General features: G+C 38.9%; 1 protein-coding gene and 1 pseudogene across 1 annotated transcript; both read left to right on the top strand.

Moving 5' to 3' along the window:
• Nucleotides 1-1,374: 1,374 nt before the first annotated feature.
• LOC135606592 (glucan endo-1,3-beta-glucosidase-like) lies at nucleotides 1,375-2,882 on the top strand (annotated as a pseudogene).
• A 4,467-nt stretch (nucleotides 2,883-7,349) lies between these two features.
• On the top strand, nucleotides 7,350-13,611 carry LOC135608317 (protein GET1-like). Its single transcript, XM_065101054.1, has 7 exons — nucleotides 7,350-7,533; nucleotides 10,464-10,543; nucleotides 10,763-10,833; nucleotides 11,679-11,749; nucleotides 11,819-11,900; nucleotides 13,243-13,292; nucleotides 13,384-13,611. The coding sequence occupies exons 1-7, from the start codon at nucleotides 7,423-7,425 to the stop codon at nucleotides 13,468-13,470; spliced, it is 552 nt and encodes a 183-aa protein (XP_064957126.1). The 5' UTR covers nucleotides 7,350-7,422; the 3' UTR covers nucleotides 13,471-13,611.
• Nucleotides 13,612-17,395: the final 3,784 nt, after the last annotated feature.

The following is a 17,395-nucleotide window of genomic DNA, read 5'->3' as shown; positions in this document are numbered from 1 at the left end:
ATCCTTGGTGTCCGTCCGTCCCGAGTTCTCCTTTTGACTTACGAACCTCCTGTTGTACCTCGTCCAGCCTTTGACTGACGAGGCGCAGCTGGGCCCGTAGGGCGTTCGTCGAGTCAGCAGTCGGGGCCTCGGGCTCGGGGCGGCTCACCGTGCCCTCGGCTTCCGTGCTCCCCGGTCGGGTTGTGGGGTTTCGAGGCGAGCCCGGAAGTTCTGGGGGTGGTGCGTGGGTCCGGGCGAGAGTCTCCTGTTGCTGCGAGGGCCTCGCCGCACGCGGAGGGGATCGTTGGGAGACAATGGTCTGCACCATGCTTGTCAGAGTTCGGACCTGGTGGGCGAGGTCATGAAAGGCCTCGGGCGACACTTGCGAGGGGTTGGCGGGTGCGCCGCCAGGGGGTGACAAGCCCGGGTCGTTGAACAGTCGCCAGTAGCGTTCTGACACCGCTGCGGGGCGTTCGTCGTGGGTCTCATCACGCCGTTCCCCTAAGGCGGGGAGCTCCGCATTTGAGGATCCGTCGGGGTAAATTTGCTGATCGCTTGACATTTGGACGCCGGGCCCTCCTTCTAGCGCCAATCTGTTACGGTAAGTAACTTTTTTAGCCGTGGCCTCGGGGCCGACACGGCTTGGTTCTGGGGTCCGAATGTCGGGGATCTCGGGCGCAGCTCCTCGGGGTCTCCCGGCGGCCTAGCACCGTGGTAGGGGTCGGTGGCTCGGGTCGGGAGGTCGGGTCGGCGGTTCGGGTCGGCGGTTCGGGTCGGGAGACAGTTCCGCCGCAGCTTCAGGAAGAGGCAACACCGTCTCGCACCTGCACACAGGTCGGGCCGGGAGCTCGTCCCGACCCCTCCGACGATCAAGTTAGAGAAAGATGTGGAGGGGATTGTGGATGAGGCAGAAGAAGAGCAGTGTTTTGTGTCTGAATGAGTTCCTCCCCCTATGCTTAGGACTCAGGGGTATTTATAGAGGAGGTTTGATGTTGGCGTCTGACATTGCCACTGGGGATGCGTGGGAGGCCGAGCTGCCGCAGGGTATGGGCGAGCCTCGGTCAAGCGTACGGAGTCAAAGCTGCGGTGGTTGGCTGAGGGCTGGTGACGTCGGCATACATCGAGTCGGCGTCAATGCTTGCCTCCTCGGGCAGTGTGTTCACCCGGCGTGCTGACGTGGCACGCTGCCATTTTTGCCCCTATCAACCAGCTTCTCTCTGAAAGAAATGAAACGCTAAAGCAAAGCGAAAGCAAAAGCTAAAAGCTCCAAAGTTGGGACCTCGATGCACAAGATTTGATTGCCAAGAATCCCCCTTGGCCAAAGCAAAGAATCCAGCGTTAATGTCTTTAGCTACGTGTCCCTTCACTGCTATCTTCTTGTCTGTTCGTCTTTCGTGCAGCTGGTTGCGGAAGAAACCATGGCTGCAGCCATTTCCACTCTTTCCATCCTCTTCATGGTTTGGACGATCAAAGGTACCTCACCATCCTTTTGTATCCGTCGGTGATATGTGTCGGCTCCTTTGTGATCTCTGCTCTGTTCGTTGATTCAGCTGTTGATGGAGCCGGCATTGGCATCAGCTACGGCAGAGCCGCAAGCAATCTCCCCCCACCCGTCCAAGTCGCGCAGGTCCTCGCCCACAGCACCACCTTCGACTGCGTCAAACTCTTCGACGCCGACCCCGCCACCGTGCAGGCCTTCGCCAACACCTACCTCGCCGTCGACGTCACCGTGCCGAACGACTTCGTCGCCAACCTCACCGACCTCAGATTCGCCCACAAATGGGTGCGAACCAACATCGTCCCTCGTGTCGACGACACCAACAACGCCCGCATATTCGTCGGCACCGAGGTGATCTCCACGGCCAACAGGTCACTGGTCTCCAGCCTCGTGCCGGCCATGCAGAACCTGCACACCGTCCTCACCAGCTTGTCGCTGCAGCACCGCATCAAGGTCGCTTCCCCGCAGTCCCTCGGCGTCCTCTCCACCTCCAACCCCCCGTCCACCGGAAAGTTCAGGGAAGGGCGTGTCGCCGAGGTGATGAGGCCGTTGCGGAGCTTCTTGAGAGCCACCGGCTCCCCTTTCACGGTGAACGCGCACCCGTTCTTCTGATTCGCCGTCGACACGCTCGACTACGCCCTGTTCCGGCTGAACCCCGGCGTGGAGGACCAGAACACGGGGCTGGTCTACTCCAACATGTTGGACGGGCAACTGGACGCCGTCTTCTCCGCCATCAAGCGCTTGGGCTTCGACGACGTCGACATCGTGATATCTGAGACGGGGTGGCCGTCGGTCGGCGACCCACGGGAGCTCGGCGTCAACGTCGATAACGCCCGGGACTACAACAAGAACCTGGCGCAGCACGTCTCTTCCGGCACCGGCACGCCGCTCAAGCCCAACCGCACCTTCGAGGCGTACATCTTCTCGCTCTTCGACGAGAACCTGAAGCCCGGGCCTCTCTCCCAGCGGAACTTCGGCCTGTTTCATCCTGATCTGCTGCCCGCCTACATCGGAGTCATAACAACAGAGGTAGAGAGCCTCGTTCCTAATAACTTGGACCAACGCGGGTGGATCTTCTTCTCTTGTCTTTTTCTTGCAGGTGGGAGGTCACGCCACCGCTGCAGTGCAAACACTGAACCCAACACACTCCGATTCAAAGCGATGGTGCATTCCGAAGCCGAACACCGACGTCCTGTTGTTGCAGCAGAACGTCGAGTATGTCTGTGGGCAAGGTATCTATAACATCCTGATAAGTATAGGGATAGTATCCATAGTAAATATTTGTGGAGGTTTATATCAATATAATCCTAATAAATCATTTTTTATTGGGTGCTGGATCTTCATCCAACAATCCAAGCCTCTTAGATTAGTAAATCTTTATTCAATACTTTTTTATGGATTCTTATTGGATCTCAAGCATAGGATCCAATAATTCATTAACTTATTGGATATCTAATAAGATAGGGGCTCCTACGGATATTTTATATCCGAACATCTACTTATCGTAATACCTACTATATGTGTGACTCTCTAGGCCCAATATCGAGCTGGCTGTGAGTCATACATGTCAGAACTCCTTCTAGTTTAGTGAATTATTATATCCATAATAATTCACTCGACTTATCGACCTCGGATGTACTATGCTACTACGTCGTAGTCCCTAAACGATACAAGGGAATCCAATCCATTTGACCTATTTATCCTCGGTTACCGTGTACATATAGTCTCTCATCCATCTGATATCTCAAAGACTGTATACCGAGCATGGTGTTGTCAAACCCATATGGTTTCTAATCGAGTCTCGCTCTAATCGGATTCTCCTGGATAAATTTTTTTCTCTCAATCCGAATGACCCTAGCCAAATATTTGTTTGAGCAAGAACACATGAGGCATTCCTCTCATGACACCGAGAGTGGATGATCCTCTATCGATATTCAATAGCCCTCGTAAGGTTGACTATCACTCCCGATAACCGGCTGTGTTAGAACTGGGAGATCCAAACCTATAAGTTCAGTATCAAGATGTGGAACACTAATACAAGACATCCTTGGTGTCTCAAGTCTAAGGAACAGATATACCACTGAGACTACGGAATCACTATTTGACAATAAGGCATCATCAACCATGCAGCATTCCGTAAGCGGATTAATCAGTGAACTCATTCTCCAACGAGTACACACACATGTATATATATGTATATATATGTATATATATATATATATATGTATATATATACATATATATGTATATATATATATGTATGTATGTATATATATATGTATGTATATATATATGTATGTATATATATATGTATATACATATATATATATATATATATATATATATATATATATATATATGTATATACACATATATATATATACATATATACACATATATATTTATATACATATAAATATATATATGTACATACATATGTATATATATACATATACATATACATATACATATACAACAAGCAATAGAAAGTGATAAATACCAAAATATAATAAGCAAAAAGACTACGTGTTAAGTCACACGTGTCATCACTCACATGATTGACTTACAAGGCACATATGACTAGCAAATCCCCAGCAATGATATTTCAGATTGAGAGAAAAGGACCGATTAGAACAAGACTCGAAAAGATTCTATATGGCCCGATAGCACCATGCTCGGTATACGGTTTCTAAGATATTAGATGAATGAAAAACTACATATAAATAGTAACCGAAGGTAGAAATGTCCAATGGATTAGATCCGACTGTACCGTATGAGGACTATAGCATAGTGACATAGTATATTCATGGTCGATGAGTTAAGTGAATTATCACAAGATGATAATTCACTGAACTAGAAGGAGTTCTAAGTCAAAAACGAGTTTTAAGTCAAAATAAGTTCTGACATATGCAACTCATAGCCAGCTTAATATTGGGCTCAGAGGATCATACATATATGGTGAATGATGTAATGAATAGAGGATTGGATATATTATATCCAATAAACCCCTATTTTATTATATTCGTTGGGTGAGATTTAATAAAAGCTTAGAGTGGATAATTGTGTAGAGATCTAATTTTCATTAAGCCATGTATAATTGGATGGAGATCCAGTATCCAATATGCTAGGAAAATTAGATGAAGATCCAATACCCAATAGGACATGATCTATTAGGGATAACAGTAGAGGCTCTCTATAAAAAGAGATGTGAGACTAAAAATGTTTTAAGGCTAGACCCTTAGCCGCCACCTCCCTAACTTCTTCCTTGCTTCTTCCTTAGCCAACTGCCCCCTCTCTAGTGTGAGAGAGCAGCAAGAAGACTGTCCCATACTACATTGGTGGTGGTGCGCGAAAGCGAGGAAAGAACGCATTGTGAGAGAAAGTGGATCATCGCTTCATCCGCCATGTGGATCATCGCTAGAGAGGAGAACACAAGATCTCCTTCATTTGTAGACTAAAGTCTATATATCAAGGATATACGAGTTTCCTAAGGTGAGATCATCTCACGTCTTACACCGATTTCAGATTTAATGAGTTTTTGGCTCCCGATCATTCCACGTGATTCGATAAAATTTTATTTTTGAGAAATCAATTTTTGTTTTATTTTTTAACAGTGCATGTGATGCTGCCCAAGGTTTCCCAACACTATACCCTGTATCTCATTTGTGAACCGAGTGATAAAGTCTGCAAGCGTTTCTTTCTCCCCTTGCTTGAGTCCAATGAATATTATTATTGAAGCTGAGAGAGTACATTTTTTATTAAGTGAAATTCAAATTCTCTTGCTAGTTAAGTGAAAGTTGCGAGTGAGTGTACTATTTTCGCATTGGGCCTCTTATTGTGGTTAGAAAGGCACAATACATTATGATATCCAATGTATCATATAATGACATATGGGCATGGAATGTTGTAATATGCTATATTAGGTTGGTCCTATCATCGAATGCTTTTATGGATGGGAGATGAAAGTTTGTTAAAATTGGCCTCCTAGATTTTCTAGGTGAATGAAGACTAACCCGAGGTGGGGTCAATTAGCGTCTTCCCTTTTGTTTATTGAAACTCTCATCGTATCTACTCTAAATGTCGATCCATCTACCATAGTTGGATCCAGAAAGAATTATTTGTCAAGTCTACTGACCATGTCTCAAATTCAATTAAGGCAGAGAAGGATAGTATGCTTCATTGAATTCCATGGTTGGGGATTGAAGTGCCTCTTCGGTCAATGGTTTGACAGGCCTTGAATGCTCCTAAGATATCAACATGTGTCAGGTCAAAAAATCTCAATGAGTGTTAATGGCAGTGGAGTTAGGAACTATGGCTGAGTTTGTGGCATCATCTGTTGGACTAGCATCAATATCACATTAGAGTTTGCATCGACGTGGATGCACAAATATGCGAAAGGGTGGCTATTGCTCCCCTTAGGTTGAAAGTACCGTGGGTTAGAGGCAAAGCCTCTTTATTCGAGTATTTATTGAGAGAATCAATATGTGGACATTCCTATAATATTGACCCTTCTTTTAGGACAAAAAATGTTATAAGAGGATGTTATTGATATATGAGTTAGCTCAATATAGTTCAAACATATATGCACAAGTTTGTCTGAGATGCCTCCGAGATGAAAATGTTGAGCTTATAAAAAGGTTGATCGAGGTGCCACTTACACAAAGATCAAATTCGGAAAAGATTTCCTAGTTGATTCCTCATATGCCCAAGCTAATAACCTAAGGAAGATAAGTACAATTATCAAGCGTAAAAAGTGCTATATTGACTATGTTAAAAGCGAGCATTTATACCCGGTAACAAAGGAACTATATATTTAATAAAATATTTTTGAAAGAATCGATATTTAACTATGTTTAACAATCTCAATTTGATCTTTTATTCATGTGGACGATAAAAGCATAGACAACTCATAACAGTCTATTTTGCACTGATGTCTACACACAGACTAGCGGGGGCTAACTTTTGTCTCCTTCCTCTAGTCTAAGAATACATGTCGGATGTTGATTGATCGACACAATCGTCCCTATCACATTTTATACCAAACAACAAATCCCTTATCATTAAATAAAAACTAAAAAACAAGAAGGTACCAAAAACGAAGTTTAAAAATGTAAATAAAACTAATAATGTTAGTCATCAATAAAACACCATGAACATAAATCCATGCACTAAACTAGTGAAGTTATGTTATGAGTAGTTCACTTAACCGTTGAAGAGATTAATTTTCAGCTGCAAGTTGAAGATTAGAAGTCAAACACTTATGGAAATACATCTCCGAAGTTAAGAACAATAGACAACATTACGTAAGTCGAGTTGTTTTATTCATATTAATGGAGCCAATGCAAACGAAATTGGAAGACTAAAGGATTAAAATCTCCATCTCGTAAAAGTGACTTAGATATTTATGGTTCTTTTAATGATTGTTGATATGGAGTTTGAACACACGATCCATCAACACGTCATATTTACTTATATATATATATATATATATATTCTTAGCTTGATATGATAATCTAATAATCAACCTACGTGTATGTTGACTTGGCATTTAAAATAAGATTTATTATCAATAAATTTAAGATAAATGGTGATTGAGAGTGTTTGTCAAAATTTTTCGGATCCTAATACTTTCTATATCCATATGATTTATTATCATGAAACATTTTTTTGATGATATTTGATCATGTTAAATTAGTGTTGTAAATCCTATTAATTTGGGAAGTCATTTAGATGGACCAATAACAAATCCTAGAATCAAGATAATTCCCGAAACCCGGTTTATTTTTCGGATCGGTCCATGAACCGGGTTTTAGTGATCAGTCTCATTTCGACCGCATTAGGACCGCAGCTTAACCCGGCTGGATCGCTTTCCCTTCACAAAACCCCAAATAGCCCGCCCTATCGCCACCTCTCTCTCTCTCTCTTTCTCTCCGCCTTCCTCAAGGATGGACGGCGGCACTTCGGGCGGTGGTGACGTCTTCCTCTCTCCTCTATTCATCTTCCTCCTCGTCGTCGTTCTGCAAACCCTCGATGGCCTCCTCGAGCTCGTCAAAAGGGTAAGCGAGTGCAGATCGGCAGGGCCAGTTCTTCCAGAATCTTTCTCTTGTTTCTGTGCTCTCCGTTGAGATAGCATGGGATTTCCCTTCACGATTCATATTTTGGGTTCTGCTCTAAGAAACCATGGTTAACATTTAGTTATCTTTTCGGAATAATCATTGTTTTGCGGAGTAGAGTTTGATCTACGGTGAAGATCTAGCGTGAAGCGATCTTGTGTATGCTTATGGTACTCTGTTAATTGATGCTCTGTCTTATGCAATTGTGAAGGCGAACAGAATTCGTAAGCAATGAAGAACAATGTTTTGCTTGTTAGGAACTGCTTTGCTGAAATATATATCGCTATTGGAATCGAGAGATTTCCTGTTTCCTTTTCAGCATCTTACTTTCAAATGGTTAAGTTTCGTAAAATTATTCATTAACAAAAGGATAATGTTGCCTACTCTAATCTCCCAAATGGGTTATATGTAATTGAGTTTATAAACTGATGGACCATGGGCTGTCTATGTTTAAGGAAACGGTAATTATTTTCTTGTTTATCTTCTCTATTTACTTTTGCTTATTCTCTCTTTCTCTATTGCTAATTGGATTTCAACCTACTATAGTGCTCAACGTTACCTAATATGGGCTGAACATTATATCAGTTGTTATTAGAGCAAATATTTTTGGGGGATAATTTAGCTACGAGTGTAGAAGAGCTTATTTTATAAGATGATCAAATAACAACTTGCAATTTTTTACACTAATCTTGATATTTGCAAAGCTTGATAAGTGTTGATGTCATCCAATTTGGGAATGTCAGGCTTGCTTTGAACAATTAACTGTCTACCCACAAGATTGATATGATGTATTTATTTTGGTTGAGTTCCTATTAGAGGATTTGAGACATGATGGAAGGTGTTCATTCATCAATTATGTTATTAGAAGAAGAACAAGGCCTGGTCAACAATCCTCTTTCTTAATGCTAGAAAATAAATAGTTAACTTCTTTCAATACTCTATTGTGTAAGCCACAAAGTTGCTGAATAAGCCAAGAATCCACAAGATCAACATTCTTGTTTTTTAGACCTAGTTGATACTGTTACATAAGAAGAGCTTCTTGTAAATGTCAAGAGGTGATGAAGGTTATATTTTTAAGAATAAATTGAGGAAAATTTCAAGGATTTGCTAATTGAATAACCTCTTTTCGTACAAGGCTAAGGCTGCATGCATTGAGACTCAGACCCAGGAACCTTGTACACTGGGTGTCCCTTTATTGCAAAGGAATTGTTGATTTAACTATTTATTTTAAAGCATCCTCATGCATCTGCGTAACCTGCTATTGATCAAACACTTGAAACAGTTGTATTTAATGTCATTAATCATTTTGTCTAATCCTCGAGTACTTGGCTTCTTTGTTTTGAAAATGAGCCATTTAATATATATTTTGCAATAATAGTTCATCTTGAGGAAATGATCAACATGGAGCTAATTGATTATTATATAGTTTTCTCAGGTATCATTTAGAAAGAGTGTCATGATGCGTTATAGGTTGGCAAGTAGTTGCCTCTTTTGTTACTTGGGAATAAAAGGATACTTTATTAGTTTTATCTATTTAGACTGTAATTGATCGTGTAATTATGTAAGCCAGGAGCCATCTCTTTACAAGCAATGAATAATAATTATCCAGTTTCTCTTGTGTCTTGCTCTCTTTTCTAATCGGAGGCTGAGTTAACATAAGGCTATCTATTAATCCTTCAAAAATAAAATGATTGTAGGACAAGCTGTACTTGATATTATAGAGCAATCAAACTATGGCTAAAATGTTTGACTTGTTTGTTATTGAGCAACTTTGTGATACCAGAATTCTTATTATCGACCAAAATTTGACAATGCATATGGATTATGGAGTACTCTGTTGAATATATACTTACTGTTGGATTATTAATGAATCAGTATAACTTGAAATGATATTGCTGAAACAAGTTTGTTACATTTTTCCCAATGTTCCTTTAAGATAAGGCTTTAAGCGCCACACTTTGGGGACCTGTATAGAAATTCAAATAGCTTCACTTATTGGAATTGGACTAAGATTAACATATCTCAAGGAACATATTTTCAAACTTTGAATCCTGGAACATGAGAATCTTTGTTTTGATTATTATAAGGCCTATTTTGAATGGAGGTTAACTTAATCATTTTGTCTATTACCAGTAACTTCTTTAATCAGATTTATGAAATACTGATTTTTTTTCTTTGCTGATAGTTACTACATCACCATAATTGACTGGCTATAATTTATTGATTGCCACTATCTTCTTTTCAGGGTTGAATTTTTTCCAGAATGATTTAAGTTTGTTTTTTGGTTTCCATCTATAATTCCTTAAGGTTCAGTTGCATGTATGCTGGTGCATGAAGCAAAATGTTTCTTCCCCCAGAATGATTCATGTATTTTTTGGTTTCTATCTATAATTCTGAAATGGTTTTAGGCATGGAGCCTCGATGGTTGGAGAATAATTTTTTTGTCAAGATGCATCCGTTTCAAAATTTCACATTTAGCTGCATGCACAGACATTTTCTGCTGCTCTGTGCTGTTAGACATTTCGATTTACACCTTTTTTCTAAACATATATTTCACTTTAGATTTTATTCTTTCTATAGCCATTGAACTTCACTCTGTCATATCTACTTGCTGGTTCCTGTAAGTAAATATTTATATGTGAGTTCAACTGTGGTATGATTTTTTCCTCTCTTCTGCAACTTTTATCCCTTGCCCTTTTGTTTCTCCTTCTCGACCTTTTCTTTGATCGTATTGCTCTTTTTTATTGCAAATGATATTAGTTGTTCTATAAGATACTGATTTTTTCTTCTAGAATATATTTATGTAAATATGTGAATTTTGATGACTTTTATGAGGACCTTTTGAGTATTCTTGAGTAACACTGCCTTTACAGAAAGGGATGAAGAGTGCTGAAGAAGTTCAATTGCGAAAAGAAATCAAGCAACTTTTGAAAGAGGCAAGCTCGTTATCAACGTAGGTGATCAAACAACCCCCAGAAGAGATAATTGTATTACAAATTTACAGTCATTCAAATTTTTGGTTTTAGTATAGGCGGCTTCTTGTAACCTTTGATGGCATGTCAAGTCAAATATTAAGTATGGTCTCTGGCAGTTTCCTCATTACGCTTGCTTAAGTATGCATATATTGCATATATTTTGAGAATGGTCTATTAGTGTTTTCCTTTTACTGCAGGCCCTCAACCTTTGCTCAATCTGCAAAGCTTAGGCGATTGGCTGCAGCCAAGGAAAAGGAGCTACTAAAAAGTATGTAAATTGCAGTTTATTTTCTTTTCATTTTTCTTTCTCCAGATATTTCATTTGGGCTTAGATTATGGGAACCAAGTTCTTTGCGATCATAACAGCATGTGAGATAATAACTATCTTTCCGTGTGTGGTTTTATCTAGAAGAACTTTTCATGCTGCTTTGACTGATGTCCCAGTATTCTCCAATTAATAGATCAATCCCTTAACTTGGTTCTATATAAAGGGATATATATTTGAGCAAGGTTTATAGTCTGTAATTGATAGGCCTCACTCAGGTGCAATACATTGTGAATTATTCTTTAAATGCCTATTTGCATAGTAATGGAAGATGATAATGATAGACTGTAAGATCTACTTCAATCCTTCTAATAAGGTGTCATTTCATACCAAGTTTTTTCTTGAATTTATTAGTTTTAATTAATTCACTTGTATCTGGATGGTTTTTTTTCATATAATTAGGGGTTGAACTTTAGGTTTTCTAGATATAGTTGGATTCTAGTTAGATGAGTATTAGATTTGAGATCATTTGGATTTTTCTGTTCCTTTTGACTTGGTATATATTAATGCTAGGTTCTGATCAATTGGGAAAAATATCAGGTTATTTCATTAAATTAAGTGGTATGCTTGTTGCAAACATTTCTTTGCTACTTTCCTTATCTTTCTTCAGTTATTATGCAGAGGGCAGGCCTTGATACAACGTTTAAGGTCTCTCCTCTGCAACCTAAGTGCTTAGGGTTCCAGACACAGAAATAGTTGTGCATTGATTTTTTTTTTAATATTATCTACTTCTTCCTCTACTTCTAGTTCTCTGAGCATTTCCTTTTACTTGTTTAATGCAAATGCAGAACAGGAGGAGCACAAGAAGGAGAAATCCTGGGCTTATGAGTTGTGTGGAAGGGCCCTGTTGGTTTCTAAGGTAAAATGAGTATCCATATTCTTTCTTTTTCCGGAGTCAAGGATTCATTGACCATTTCACTTCTGCTAGGTACTGCTCTATGCTGCACTTGTCTTGCGGTTCTGGGGGGTTCCTGTTGCAGCAGTTCCTCAGCATCTGTTGCAACCTTTTGGTAACACACTTATAGGCCATTTTCTCCCTGAAATTGAAATAATCAACATTGCTTACAAATTTATGTTGAATAATGTTGCTACATTTAGTTAACCTATTTATGTTTCATTTTTATGAAATGTAAATAAAATATCTTAATATGTTGGTCACATTTATTATTGCCGGGTTACACATCGAAGCAGACATTCCTGAATTTTCTTGTCCAGTATTTCTGCCTTCCATTCTTATGATCAGTATATAAAACAGGAAACAAATTGTTTGTCATTAGCTTATTGAAATATTAGATTGCTTGTCATTAGATCATTGGAAGTGTAAACAGCATAGAAATGTGGACCAACCATAATTTTGGCTCCAGGCTATTCTTTTATGAAAATTGAGCATTCATTGTAGTATTTGCTGAAAGTGATCACATAAAGTTTATTGCATATATGGTGTGATGCACTAAATAATTAGACTTACGATTTAAGAATGGCTGGCCCACGGAGAAGTGCTCGTTTATGTTTGGGTTTAGGTAGGGAGGGACAAAATAATCACATTCTTGTTCTTTGGCTACTATTTTAACTGGTTCTAGACTATGACAATTTCCAGAAGCTATTTTTTACCTAGGTGTGGCAATTTTAGTTGTGGTTGGATCTGGCTGTTTTATGGTCAACATAAATTTGCTGAGATTATGACCCATTTATTGTTAGGGTAGAAGATTCAATCACAGCCAACCAACTAAGGTTCAGTCAAGTTGAAGTCAAACCAGTCAAACAAATAATGTTTAAATAAATTCTAACAAAGATAAACTAATTAATAGGAGGATGGTGCTGATTTCTATTGTACCAAGGTGTTATTCACTGTTGGATGATACACACTGTAGGGTTATAGGGAATCTCTGAATGTATGCTGAAGAAATATCGATTTTATTAAGTCGCTTGAGGGATTAGAGAATGCAAAAAATTTAAAAACCCATTCTGTTGTTTATCCATTGAGCTTTTGATCCAATCCATCTGTTCGAACACTGGATTACCCAGATTTATTTCATGTTGACTGACACCAATAATTTGGCCTCCTAGTTCAGAGGTAAACATGTACCTCCCAATCATAATCAGGTTCAATTTGGATGGTCCATAGTTGATCTGACCAACAGATTTTTTCAAACCAACTTATCTTGGGCGGGCTAGGATCAAGGATTATGACTTCTATCAACCCAAAAGCATAAAAACTAGTGTGTTGAGCAAATTTTTGATGCTTATTTGTATATTTCCCTTTCTATCATCTGTATCATATCAGTTTATCTATGTGCACCGCATCTCACAATTGACCCAACATCAAAGACTGATGTCATCTTGATTTGGCAGGCAAGATATTGTCCTGGAGGGCTGGAGATGCTGTCACAGGCCAAATCATGGTAAGCTCATTACTAGTTGTATATCAAACACAATGACTCCTGGAATTTCTTTCTTCCATGACCTTGTACTATTTCACTGATCTAAATACAGGTTGGGATGGTTCCTTGGCTGGTTTTAACTTCTCGTGTCAGCAAGTTATTTTGGCAAAAGCTCTCAAAAAGCTTTCTTAATTATTAATTATAGAACTGACTTTGCCCAATCTATGATTGTAATCTGGTATGTGGGCCACTTAGCTGTAGTTTCTGCTGGATCCAGATTTGTAAGTTTTGTGCATCTCATTATTCTCCTTCTCTTATGCAGGCAGTTTTGTTCAGTTAATTTTCATTCTTTTTACACTTCTTTATAGCATCAAATGTATCAAAATGGAGTCAAATTCTTCAAAATTTATTCAAAATTGTGCTTGGTTATGAAAAATATCACCTACAACATCTTTGGAAAATGATCTAATGATCTAAGTTAGGAAGTTCTGAGAGTTGCCTCATGTATTTATCAATTACACTGTTAAGCATGCTTGGCATACCACCAAGGTTGTCACATGACCAAACTTAGGGACCTGCCTCATGTATGAGTTGCAATGTATGGAGACTTTGCACATGCTTTCAGGAGCTAATGCTAGATTGCATGCAAATTTAATTCAATGATACAGAGAACAGAAGATTCTGATCAAGCCCTCAGCATGATATTTAATGCAATAGCAGGATGCAACTATGTTTGCTTTGTAACACAGTAGGATCACACCTGATGAGCATCAGTGAAAAATACAAAAAAAGAAGTGATGTGCATAATATATATTTGATGCCTCTGTTACAAAATGGTTGATCACAGAACATTAGGTTGAAGCTCTCAAAGCAATTCCTGGAGGGAAACAATGGTAATTATCCAAGATATTGAAGGCTCCCTAAGTAAATCTTAATGTCAGGTATTGCTTCAGGTGTTTCTTGAACAATTGATTGCAGTAGAAAAAGAGAAATAAATGCTTGTTTTATTCACATCTTTATTACCTGTCCCCAGAAGATTCCTTGATCAGTAAATGTTCATGCCAAATAGTAAAATAATTTGGTATATGTATCCACATAATTAAAAAAAATCTTAAAAACTTGCATATGACATTGTGGTTAATTTGTGTCAGCTAATTATCATTTGGCTATTAATTGAAGTTATAAAGGCATTAATGCCTTCTAAAAATGAGTTAATTATAGATTATTATTTCGGTTTTTAAATTTTAAAAAATATAAATTAAAATATATATACTTATAGAAGTGAAACAATTATTGTCATTTGTTTTAATGTTGTTGGTTTTATCGACGGAAGGTGTAGCGCATGACAGCACGTGTACGAATGATACAAAAATAATGGGTAAAACGTTAATTTTAATGTCTCAATTATGTTTTCTTTCTTTTTAGTGGTAGTGGCGGATGATGATTGTCATTGGAGTCATGGATGATTGTTGTGGCTGTGATCGATGAAAATGATATAGTGGTCGACGAGAACAATATATGGATATCTTTAGAGACGAGCCGGGTGGAATCCTGGAGGTAGAGTTGAGGGGTTTTTATGGCTTCTTGCAATGGGAGGAGGTGGAGGAGGAAGATGAAAGAAAGAGCGACGACGAGAGATAAGACAAAGTGAGAGGAGGAAGAAGACGACGTAATTGCAAAGCGGCGAAAGGAGGAAGAAGGATGATGGATTGAGGAAGAGGGGAAAAAGGGAGAGGAGAAGGAAGATGAGGGAGAGTGACAACAAGAGGTGAGACAAAGGAGAACAAGAAGAAGACAACGTAGATGTCCATACTCTGTATCTATGTTGGTATCGCTTGACATCTGTATCAGTGTCGGCATAGATGTAGAGCGACGAAAGGGGGAAGAAGGATAAGGGATCGAGAAAGGGGAGGAAGAAGGGGAAGGAGGGAGAAGAGGAAGAGCGATAATAAGAGGTGAGACAAAGGGAGATAAGGAAGAGAATGACGTAAATGCTGACACTTTGCATTTGCGTCAGTGTTGACGTAGATGCCAAGCGACTTCGATATAGATGTAGAGCGTCAGTATCTGCGTCATCCTCTTCCTTCTCTCACAAGAAGCTACAAAAGTCCCTCAACTCTACCCCTAAGACTCCATTTGGCCCATCTCTAAAGACATCCCTGCATCGTTCTTGTCAACCATTGTATCTATCATTCTCGCCAATCATAATTACAACAGCTATCCACGACCCCAATGGTGTCGTCGTTCGCGACCACCTCTAAGAAGAAAGAATAGGATATTAAAATTATCGTTTTGTCCATCATTTTCGTGTTATTCCTACATGTGTTGTCACGTACTACATCTTCTGTTCCGATAGTAAAATTAATAACGTTAGGGTAAATGAGATTAATTGTTTCACTTTCATAATTATAGGGGGTTAATTGTTTCACTTTGATAGTTATAGGGATTCCAATGTTAATTTTTTAAATCTAGGAATCGAGATGGGAAAGAGATTTGACTACATGGCTAATCTATAATTAGCCCTTTAAAAACACATAGAGAATATTTTATGTATTTATACTTTTTTTAAAACTCAAAATAGATAATGCTAATTATGGTTAATCACATTTAACTTGAATATTCTAGATTATTAAAAGAGTAATATATTTAAAGAATTTTAATATTTTGAGTAGTATATATGTTACATCAAAATTTTGAAGGAAAGAAATTATTTTTCAATATGTATTTTCGATTTACACTCATCATTAACAAGAAACCTAATTCAAATAAACAAATTATGAAATACCTCGATCAAAAATTTTACCAAATCTACGTTCCACCGACTATCCAACCGTATACGAACTTTTCCCAACATCTTATACTTGATATAATATCTTACTCCAATTTGATTAGATCTGATAGGTCGAATAGATCTACTTGTCACATAACGCATGAATGATCATTCCTTCTTGTTTAATGAACATATCCTGCAAATCACAACACCTTCACATCTCCAAGAGCCGAAGCTTCACATGAGCATATCCTGCAACTAAGAAGCCACCATCATCTTCTGATCTCTTCTCAAGATGAACAGAGTCATCAGCAAAGAAAAGAGGTGGCTCCCATTTTCTTATCCACCTACAGTTGATTGATGTTGTTCCTTCATTTGTCCGACACAATGGTCCAATAACAGTGCCAGCGGCATTTATGCAGTGGAATCATCATCATTCACATCACTTCGTACTACTACTACTACTACTACAAAAGAAGTAAGAACTCTTAACAGCAACTAATCCTGGATCATGAATCACATCATCTAAAGAATATTGCTAGATTAATTGCCTGTGCGTCAACTATTGATTCTTCTGTGTGACCTATGGTGGGCCTCGGGCACCGTTTTGGGGTAGTGCGATGGAGATAGGATTCCCTTCTCTTCTTGGGAGCAATCAAGTGCTCCGGAAATAGCTCGGCAGGTCAGGAAGCATCAAAAGGACGTGCTTCCTTCCCTATTCGACCATTCTTCTTTGGACACAGCCACTTATCGTTCTAAGCTGCGTCTTACGATACATGCAATATAAGAGCAAACGAAGAAAGCAAATATAATCGATCGTTCATAATAAAATCTTAACTTGAATTTTTTTTCATGATATAGAAACAATGGTCAAATGTAAACAAAAAAAAAAATCCACCAAAAGAGTATTTTTAATAACTTATCCATTAAATTTATTGAAGTCGTCTCTATCAAGTTCAAAGTCTTTGTCCACTTTAACACGATGTGTGGTGTATGCGCGATGAGAACCCCACACTCATAATAGACGTTTCTTAACCCCGTTCATATGTAATGTTTTTTAGTATCGGGGCTCCTCATCTTACCATACTCTATCCTAACTCACCTCAATTCTACATCATCCAAATTAATAATAAAAGGCACGAAGATCAACTCGAGTTCTCACCATCGTTAAAGATTTTAATTTTTCTTACGTTTTAGATTTAGTATTTTTAATTAAAAATAAAAGATAGATCACATCCCGACTCGAATATCATCATCATCGTTTGATCTTATTTCAAAAATATAAATTTTAAATTTATCATCATCATTATTATCATCGTCGTCATCATTCTCGCTAATATAATAAGACTTTATT

Source organism: Musa acuminata, chromosome BXJ2-3 (assembly GCF_036884655.1).
Source record: "Musa acuminata AAA Group cultivar baxijiao chromosome BXJ2-3, Cavendish_Baxijiao_AAA, whole genome shotgun sequence".
Lineage (NCBI taxonomy): Eukaryota > Viridiplantae > Streptophyta > Magnoliopsida > Zingiberales > Musaceae > Musa > Musa acuminata.
This window is presented reverse-complemented; position numbering and strand designations above follow the sequence as displayed.

Coding starts and splice junctions, on each gene's coding strand:
- LOC135608317 (XM_065101054.1), top strand. CDS start 7,423: ATGGACGGCGGCACTTCGGGCGGTGGTGACGTCTTCCTCTCTCCTCTA. Junction 11,901..13,242: donor GCATCTGTTGCAACCTTTTG/GTAACACACTTA, acceptor TTGATTTGGCAG/GCAAGATATTGTCCTGGAGG. Junction 13,293..13,383: donor CTGTCACAGGCCAAATCATG/GTAAGCTCATTA, acceptor ATCTAAATACAG/GTTGGGATGGTTCCTTGGCT.